The sequence below is a fragment of the Papio anubis genome, chromosome 10, assembly GCF_008728515.1.
Source record: "Papio anubis isolate 15944 chromosome 10, Panubis1.0, whole genome shotgun sequence".
Classification (NCBI taxonomy): domain Eukaryota; kingdom Metazoa; phylum Chordata; class Mammalia; order Primates; family Cercopithecidae; genus Papio; species Papio anubis.
In genome coordinates this window covers 114,584,525-114,594,199 of record NC_044985.1, presented here as the reverse complement: position 1 = coordinate 114,594,199, position 9,675 = coordinate 114,584,525, and the positions used below count along the sequence as shown (strand labels likewise).

The following is a 9,675-nucleotide window of genomic DNA, read 5'->3' as shown; positions in this document are numbered from 1 at the left end:
TCAGACATGAGCAAGGTACACTGTAAGGGCACACACAGCATGAAGCCCTAATACAGCTGTGCAGTGACACAGCCTTGTGCAACCACCACCATCCTCTTCAGTGTGAATGCTGGCGGCAGGATTCCTGGAGGTTCGAAAGCTTAAGGTCCTTATTAGGCACTTCTTGGATCTTCAGTGCTTGGTGGCAAAGGTGTGTTGGTTGACCGCAAGCGGACTGTCAGCGGGTGAAAGCGTACGGTATTAGTAGTGAAAAGCTCCAGTGGGTCTTTCTGCAGGACTGAGATTGCTGAGTGGGGAGAATCTTACCGTCCTTCATGTCTTCTGGAAACCAGCTGGTCAGTGAGGACACAGCCCTGGTCAGTGAGGACACAGCCATGGCCAGGGAGAAGACTCCTGACACATCCCAGAGCACCTGAAGGGCGGTGTGTCCTGGGCCGCCCGCTCTTCCCGTAAAGGACAACTTTGGCACATCGGCAGGTGGGCTTTCTTCAGGACCTCGAGCGGCTCTAGCCTCCAGCATGAACAAGGTATTGGATACTGACTGCAGCCTCAGAGCACTCCCCGATCAGGACCTTGCTGGAGCCTAACTAGGAAGGCTGCGTGAGAACTGCACTACTCCTGAACTGCCTGAAGCGCAATGTTCTGGGGCTTCTTTGGCAAGGGGAGGAGGGCATTTGATTGGTGATTGTGGTAGGAAGTGGAATTTGAGCTGAAGCATGAATCCAGTCCTCAGCCTGGTGATCCTTGGAAGTGGCCAAGTCACAAGTTATGACTTAATGGGCCCTTGTCACCTTTGGGGAACTACAACATACAAGTAGACCAAACTACTTGGCAGAAATAACAAATAGGACACTGTTACTTAGATGAAGTGTTTTTGGCAAGAGCATGTCCCTTGCCTTCACTCCAGAGAATAAAGATTTCATTTACTGACAGGGGTTAAAGTCGAGGGCAGGGTTGTGCACTACGGATTACGAGCCACCCTGGAAGACAGACGAAGGACATTCTTTACAGTGCCAGAGTTCTTGTTCCTGCTTCCATTGTCCCCTCGCCTTCATGATCATTTCACATCAGTAACCTGTGAATACTCCAGGTCGAGCGTTCTAGTTTAGCCTTGCAGTGTTGATAACAGCGGGACACAGAATCAAAGACAGGATCCACTCCTCAAAACGTTAGGGTCTAAGAAACGGTGCCATTAAAGGGTATAATTTTACTCAGGAAGGGTAAGGAAAACATGAGCATGAAGGTGGTTGGGGGGCGGGGGCGGCGGCGGAGTGAAGCCCCTGAACAGGGAAAAAGGCAGACAGGAATGGGTGTTAACTGTCCCTCCGCTTTCAGCTGGTGACAAAATTCGGGCTTGTGTGTCTCCTGATGAAGCTGTTCACAGTAACACAAATGCAACTGTCTACAATACATCATAAAGACAGACAATGCTGTTTCTTCAAAATTTTATTTTAATTTAAATTACAGGGCCAGCCAGATATTCTGATAAGAAATTCACTTTTCCTTAGGAGAAAGAAAATGCTTTCATGGCATTGTTAACAAATGTATACATCTCCACTTTTTTAAGGGTTAAAAATCACATTAAGTAACTGCCTTATGTAAAATTAAACCTTTATAACACAAAGAGAAACCACTTCCAGTATAATAGTCTTGGTAATATGAATATATTAAACGATCATAACTTCAAATGCAACATTGCAACCTTAAATGTTTTCATTGTTTTGCTTAAAAACAAAACCCAAGAAGTCTGAACTACCTTCAGATTCCAATGCAAGAGTAACACATTAATGTTGTCTCTGACACACTGCACCCCCTCACTGTCTTCCACCTAAAAGGCTACAACATCATTGCCAAAGTGGAAGCTGTTTTATTGTGTAAGTTCTAAGAATGAGCTTGGCAAGAAGACATTTCTTCCACTTGGTGTAATCCATGTTTTTACACTAACTCCATACACACAGCACTATACCACAAAAGCCAGGACACCACATCACGGCCAAGTCTGCCCTCCTAAACATCTAAGAGATTTTCTTTTCGAGGAGACTAGATTGCCTTATTTCACACAGATTCTGGTAAAGACAGTCTCAGGAAACGCCAATTATGATGCAGACTGCCATTTTAATAAAAATAAAATACATCTGTATTTTCTGGAGCTATTTTCCTAACTGATGTTCTTGAAGGTTTTAAAACCTGCTGAAACAGCAATTGGGAGGCCCATTTTACTGGCCAATATATAATTCCATTAGTAAGAGAGGCTAGCAAAGAATAATCATATCAATTTGTTCAGCTGCAGCCATGCTGAATTTGAACTGGCAAACTCTGATTTGTAAGTTGTTAGTTGTGATCTTCGTATCACTAAAATGAACAGATACCATTCTAATAACTTTACATAGATATAGTCTAGAAGACATTGTTCTGCCGTGGTCACAGTAACAAAAAAGTGGTGCAAAATCAGTTACTTTATAAATACTGATAATTTGCAGCATTAAGGAACAGGACATAAAAAAAATAAATTTCCCCATAGGACACCTATGACTAGGAAGTCTTCTTTTCCTAAGAGAAGCCAAAGTTTTAATTATTCAGTTCACAACTATTGTACTGGATTACTTAGTCTAAGAAAGAAAAGGTGCTCTACAGAGGTTTCCCACACACACAAAGAATCAGCATTAATTTAGCATAATCTCTATCATTCACAGATCTGGCGGATTCATTAACTCATTTTAAATGAATAAGGCCAATAGGATGCAAGAAGGTGTGGCTGACTGAGCTCCAGGGCTGTATCGCAGCTTACTGATGGCACCCCATTAGGTAACTGAATACAAAGGATTGGTTTACTTTTTTTTTCTTTTAATGCTGTGATACTTAAATGTTAAATCAGCATTTTCATGTGATCTGAAGTATTTCAATTACATATGAGCATTCATTGTTTTTTTGCAAAAACTCAGTATTAGGTAATAGTTACATACTACTACAATGACATTCCTCTGCTGTACAAATTAAACCATTTAAAAGAAATGAGCATTCTAAGAATTATATACAAAAGAAACCTGTAAGCAGTGTTGAAATGAAATGCAAGGTGTCATTGCTAGCTCTACTTTTTAAAATATCTTCGAAAAGTAAAATTAACAAATACCCTTCAACATATCCAGGTTTACAAGTCTCAAGAAAATCAAATGTCAAAAAATTCTAGAAAGCTGTGAAAAGCATATATACATTTTCCTTATGATCTTATGAGGCTTCTTTACACTTTTGAGAAGTTGCTAAGTTTCAGTATCAATTTATTCGCATGTCAACTTTATCTGCCCCCAAACTCCCATTTTGGATACAGTTCCCCTCTGATTTCAGATAAAGCTCTGCGTCATTTTCCTTCAGCGAAGGGGTACGATCTGACGCAGGGATGCCAGGTGTGCACTTGCCACACTGCACTCAGATCGCCAACAAAGATGGGTGCAAACACATAGGTCTAATCTGGTATCAATGCCCTCTTTCCTAAACCACACTCTCATCCATACATTTGCCTTCATGAACCCAGCCATGTTCAGAACTCCCGTAGTACTTCGAATTCTGAAATGACACAAAGATCAAGAGAAAGCCCACATGTGCCCTAGTGTGCAAGCAGCAGCAGCTACGATCTCCAACCTGGACTGAAAAACAAAAGGGTAAAATGAAAAACCGTTCACTTAACAGCAGATTAGCAGTAATGTTCCTCATGAATCAGTAAGAGTGCCTGATGCTGAATAGCTAACAGCAAACGCTGAATTTGGATTTAACATAGATGTTTATTGGAGATTAAGCTTCTTGCTGAGCTGGTCTCTTCAAATCCCTGATCTGTTTAACTAAATAGGTCTTCTCGTCGTTAAACTGCTCATCCTCCGTCCTGTCATTCTGAAACTTGCTGAGGAACTCTATGAGTTTGGTCTGGTTCTTGAGGAGGATGTCTAGGATGGGCTGTGTCTTGTTAGGATTGGCTACAAACACCTGCATGGAGAGAAATGCACATGAGGCACAGAGAAAGAAGAAAACGCAGCCACACCGGAGCTGCAGCCACAGCGCAGGAAAGCACAGAGCTACGCTCTCCTGGGGTGGGGCTGAAGTCAGGGTCGTTAGGTTTTGCTGTAGAAGGCCTTATTTTACAACTGAGAGAAGTAATTACATGTTTTAACACTAATACGACTGATAAACTCATTCTGCCAGCCCTGCAACACAGTGTGCAGTATTAAATACAGACTCTGATTTTAGAATAAAACGGGCAGAAATTATTTCTCCGCACAAGAGGTCAGACTGGATTTTAAGAATGACACCTCCACAGCAAGCATTAAGAAATGCTTTTGCTTTGCAGTTAATAATCTTCTAGGCCAAAGATAAATGACACTCCTCTATAAATAAACTTTCTTGTTCCCAAATCCAAATAGTAACCCGTTTCCAGGTCTACCTTTCTGTTTAAAAGTCATAGCACACAAATATGAAAAGTGACTGAATTTAATTAAGTCACCTGGATTACCAAAGTGAGGCTAATAATTTCCGTCATTTGCAAATGAAAGACGACGATCAATTCTAGTGGACAGTATCACTGGTGGTTCTATACTCTACCTTAAAAACGTGAAAGGCCTCAAACTGGATGTTGCGACTTTTGTCTCGCAGCAGGTTCATCATTAATTTGAGGTTCTCAGGTTTACTGATGTATTTTGTCATAATTGTGAAGTTGTGTCTATCTAGTAGTAGTTCACCGAGAAGCTGAGAAGACATTTAAACAATTACTCTTACATTGTTATTAAAATTTAAGGAAAAATCAAAGTTTAAAAAAATAATTTATTTCATAATCATCATTAAGTATAGCATATTAGTAGGCACTCAAAAGACTGAAGAACTGAACTGAATTACAAACTAAAAGCTATCAAGGGCCTTCTCTCTGCCACCTGAATGCCTTCCTACCTTTCCCTGAGGAGATAAAATCTACAGGAGGCCTGACGCTGCTCTCTGTAGAGGATGTTCAAGATGTCCCCTTAGCCCTGAGTTGGAGACTCTCAGAGCCTCCCCTTTAAGCGTGCATTTGTGTTAGAAACTATTCAGAAAATGGTCAAAAGCTATTGATTATTCCTGTTAACTAACCACAAACCTTAGCTTAATTTAAAATAACTATTTTAAAATTTTATTTAGCGGGACTTTCCAGGATGAAGGGTTTTGTGTCCCAAGTTTTCCATACATGAACCCTGCACATGCCACAAGTACCATTTTATCACAGCTAATTCAGAAAGGTTTACACAAGTAAGTATTTTTCTGCTCCTTCTTAAGTCTCCTGAAGATAATCCAGGGTTTTCTTACCGACCCTCATTATCACTAATTATACCAATTACGCTAAAAAACATCTGTTTACTTCAGGGTTTACTAATTTCTGGAAAGTTGGTTGTATCATGTAAACTCACAACTTTTAAACTGTCATTGCTTATTCTTTCCTAAAACCAGCAGTCACTTCTTCAGGTTGTCAACATGCCAACAACCTGGCCAAAGCTGAGTGTGCAGAGCCAGCAGTGGGGCTGCCCAAGCTGCGGTCCTTGTGGGCAGAGGCAGAGCAGTGAAGAGCTTGGTCCCTGGTGCCAGCCTGCCTGGGTTCCAATCCTGGCTCCCTACTTCTTGTGAGCTCTGTAATCTTGAGCACATTTTATTGAACTCCTCTGTGCCTCGGTTCCATCATCTGTACAATGAGGGTGGGCAACAGTGCCTCTATCTCAGGAGAGTGCAGTGAGAAACGAGCGTCAGTATGTGCAAAGCACCCATCATGCCTGCATCTGCAGAGATGTGACTGAGTGAGGGCTAAGGGAAGAAAAGGTGCAAACAGCGCCGCTGTGTCTTTGCTTTAATTGCTTTTGTTGCTTCCTTTCTGGGTTTCTGGCTATGTTCTATATACTTGAAGTTTCCAGATAACTGATCTCTGGATAAATAACTTGTCATTATATTAAATAAAACATAAGCTGATGTGCAAGAAAACAAATCTATTTTACTTAGGCTTTATAAGGAACTCACAGGAAGAACTCAAAAGATTAGGTTTCATATCAATGTGAATCACAAAATCTATTCTTACGGTGAGAAGCAACCAGCATCTACTACAAAGACTGAAAAGTCAGTATTGTGTGATTTATAGTTTTCGTGTTTTCTATCACAGAAACCAAAGAAAATCTGAAGGAAGATGACTTCAAACACGTAATTCTTTTATTTTTTGAGATAGTCTCACTCTGTCACGCAGGCTGGAGTGCAGTGGCACAATCTTGGCTCACTGCAACCTCCACCTCCCAAGCTCAAGTGATTCTCGTGCCGCAGTCTCCCAAGTAGCTGGGAATACAGGCTTGTGCCACCACAACTGGCTAATTAATTTTTGGGGGTATTTTTAGTAGAGACAGGGTTTCACCATGTTGGCCAGGCTGGTCTCGAACTCCTGACCTCCATCCATCCACCTGCCTCGGCCTCCCAAAGTGCTGGGATTACAGGCGTGAGCTACCGTACTCCGCCCAAAGATGTAATTCTTTACTAAAAAACTTGGAGTCTTGCATAGGGAATATAAATTTGCTGGCAACATAAATATGGGAATAAATAAATGCCAATGTGGCTACAAAAAAGAGAGTATTAATTAAAATCCATCTTTAAAGTACGGCTGGTGCTGAAGCTGCTCCATGTGTTCATGGGGCACTCACTGGCCCACTGCTAACATCAACTGCAGGAACCAGCGACTTGCTTTTACATTCATTCCTAGGGGCTTGGAAATGGCGGTCTCAGCCTTTTATGTTGGTAATTCTGAATGGCAGAAGGGTCTTGAAGGCCGTTCTCCTTACTTATCCAAACAGCCCAAGAATCCAACATTTGGTCAAAGTTTATGGATTTGCCAATAACCTCCCCAATACCCCCGCTTCCTCCCACAACAGCCTTAGAAGCTACTAACCAAGGCTATCCTGTCTGGCCTTTGTGGCCTTAGAAGATACTGACTCCAATGAACTGTGCGCGTCTGTGTAACCGCTGGCAAGAGTAGTACACCTCAGCCCTTTTGAGAATCACAGAGCAGGAGAGGCCCCAGAAACCTCCACTCTCTCACACACTGATGTCCAGGGAAGAGAAACTCCTCCCACAGCTGCCAAGAAGTTCTGTCCAACCCCCTAAAGATAGCAAATGATCCTCTAGCCAGGGGAGGCGGGGAAAAGAATCATTAGGGATCCCTAACACTAGATGAAGAGGATGGCTGGGCCCAAGCAACAGCAATGAATGGAAAGCAAGGGGCCTGGCTGGACGGTGCCCATTCCCCAGCTGTGGCTGTCACAGATGCCCTGCTGTAGGAATTACAGCCTTACACGGAAAGAAGGAATATGCTGGTCTGAAAGAAAGTGCTGATTGAAAATGCGGATGCTGGAGTGTTCCTATCAAAGGACACAAAGTATTCCAGATGCTCCTGGTGTCCTTTAGTCTTTCCACAGAAAGATAAGGTCTTCAAGGGAGATTTCCCCACGGTAGGAAGGGGATGACTGGATAAAGTCTTGGTCATTATTGGTCCAGACACGTATGAGGGGAAGAACTCTGGGCAGAGTCAAATTTTAAATGGACCTGGCAAAAAACTGAATGGAATTATGATTTTTCCCCTCAAATCCTTCGTGATTTCATCTCCAGTTCCTGTCGGGACTGCTTACTGACAGAATGGAGGGTATGCACTTATTAACTGCTGTAAGAATTTTCTTCAGCAGGGGTCAGCAAACTATCAAGGGCCAAACAGTGAATATTTTAGACTTTGCAGGCCATAGGGTCTCTGGGGCATCTATTTAATTCTGTTGCTGAAGCTCAAAATAGCCACAGACAATATGTAAATAAATAAGCATGTCTTTATTCCAGGCTGGATTTAGCCCATGGATTGTAGTTCGCCAACCCTTAGTCTAGAATTTAAATCTTAAATTTAACATTCTAAACTCGCAAAGGATATCCTACTTTGATACAAAGCAGCCAACCCTGTCTGTGGTTCACAGCCTCACACGCACATCGCCTCCCTCCACCCTCACACACCTGCCTGTGCCACCCAGGCCACGGCCCAGGAGCACAGCACCTGGGTGCCTTCATCTAGCTGGTATGACTACGGCCCAAAATCTCAAAGAAGGCACTGCTAGGAGATGAAGTCTTCTTCAAACTCCTGTTTATTCCCTTTCCATGTCTCCACCTTACTCGGAAGCTGGAAGGTACTCCACATGGATCACTGTCCAACTCCATCCCTTTCCGCAAAAATCTTGACCCTCGGCAAAGGTATTTATTTCCCCCAAAGGTCTATGACCCATCCTGCATATCTCCCTTTCCCCACATCCACATTTCAAACACAAGGTGCAGAGAAATAAGCTATATAAAATGGTATGTCATACCTTCAGTGACTGTCTTTTTGTCACGTAATTTTCTGAATGAAGTAACTTCTCATATTCACTGAAAAACTAAGATAAGAAAACATGTATCAGGGTTATTGCAAGAAAAAAAAAGACTGGTAGGTAACATTGTAAATTAGCTTACGGACACACTTCTCACACCATGAAGGCCAACAGCTGCCCTGGCTCCCCTGCCATTCTCTTTCATGTCTTCCTCTGACATGTTTGCTCTAAGACCCTCAGGTGATCCCACCAATCCCCTCCATGAAGAGGGCTCCTGGTATTGAGCCCCTTCCCAGTTCCAGCCAGGCCCGCAGAGAGAGCTGAAATCCAGGCCTCTCTGTCACCCCAAACTCCCTATGCACAAAACCTAACTTCCTTACCCCTCACACTTCTGCTTGTTGAGTCTGCTCTCATATCTTGATGTCAGATTGAAAAACTTGTATTTTATATAAACAAGAACTCAATTTGTTTAAAGCACAACCATAAAGAGAAAAGTTACCTGCTCTTTCAATGTATCAGGCAAAGAGAGAAAATAATTCAGAACAGAAATTAAGGGAGGAGAAATTCAGCATTGTGTTAACCAGGGCAACACTGAAGGTGGGGCTTAGGCTCAGACCCGGCGGATGGGAGGGATTTCACTCAGAAATGGAGGGGAGAACAGATTCCAGGCAGATAAAAAAGGAAGGGCATAGCATGAATGAAGCCCTGGGGAGAACAAAATGCCGCAAATTTAACTGACAGGTCCACTAGATCTTCAAAACAGCGGTCACTGGCAAGAGTGGCACTGCTGGCATAGTAAGGGCTAGAAGCCCATTAAAGCAGAGAGTTAGAAAACCAAAATGACGGGAACTCAGGGGCCAAGGCTATCCTTCAAAAAACATAGTAGACAAGGCCAGCTAGCCTTAAGATTTTATTTTTTGCCTGTCTGTTTAAACCACATATAGGTTTAAAACATTCTAAAAGTCTGCAGCACTAGTATGACTGTTGGATCTTGGTGCTTTCCTGAGACTTTCCTTTGGTCATGGCGAGTGCCAGAGGATGCCTGCTTTGTCATCTGTCCAAGAGAGAACTACTGGTGTCCATGCTTTATGATGGGTCCTTATTAGCCATATACCTGTGGTCTAGAGCAGGAGATAGCAAACTATGGCCTGCTGCCTGTTTGTGGAAAGTTTTTCTGGAACACATCCATGCTCATTTGTTTACTGAACATGAATTCATTGAAAAGTTTATGTATTATTTGCAGCTGCTTTCACAGAACAACAGACAGGAGATCAACAGAGACCACATGGCTTACAAA

The 9,675-nt window shown here is 42.6% G+C and overlaps 1 protein-coding gene across 3 annotated transcripts in view; it reads right to left on the bottom strand.

Moving 5' to 3' along the window:
* Positions 1 to 1,428: 1,428 nt before the first annotated feature.
* Positions 1,429 to 9,675, bottom strand: part of CAB39 (calcium binding protein 39) — a 108,148-nt gene continuing 99,901 nt past the window's right edge. For all 3 annotated transcript variants that reach the window (XM_031651598.1, XM_031651599.1, XM_021924106.2), the window contains 3 exons: positions 8,379 to 8,444; positions 4,588 to 4,731; positions 1,429 to 3,975 (listed from right to left, as the gene is read on the bottom strand). In XM_031651598.1, coding sequence (XP_031507458.1) covers positions 3,787 to 3,975; positions 4,588 to 4,731; positions 8,379 to 8,444 — 399 coding nt within the window. In that variant the 3' untranslated portion in view covers positions 1,429 to 3,786. The remainder of the gene's footprint in view (positions 3,976 to 4,587; positions 4,732 to 8,378; positions 8,445 to 9,675) is intronic.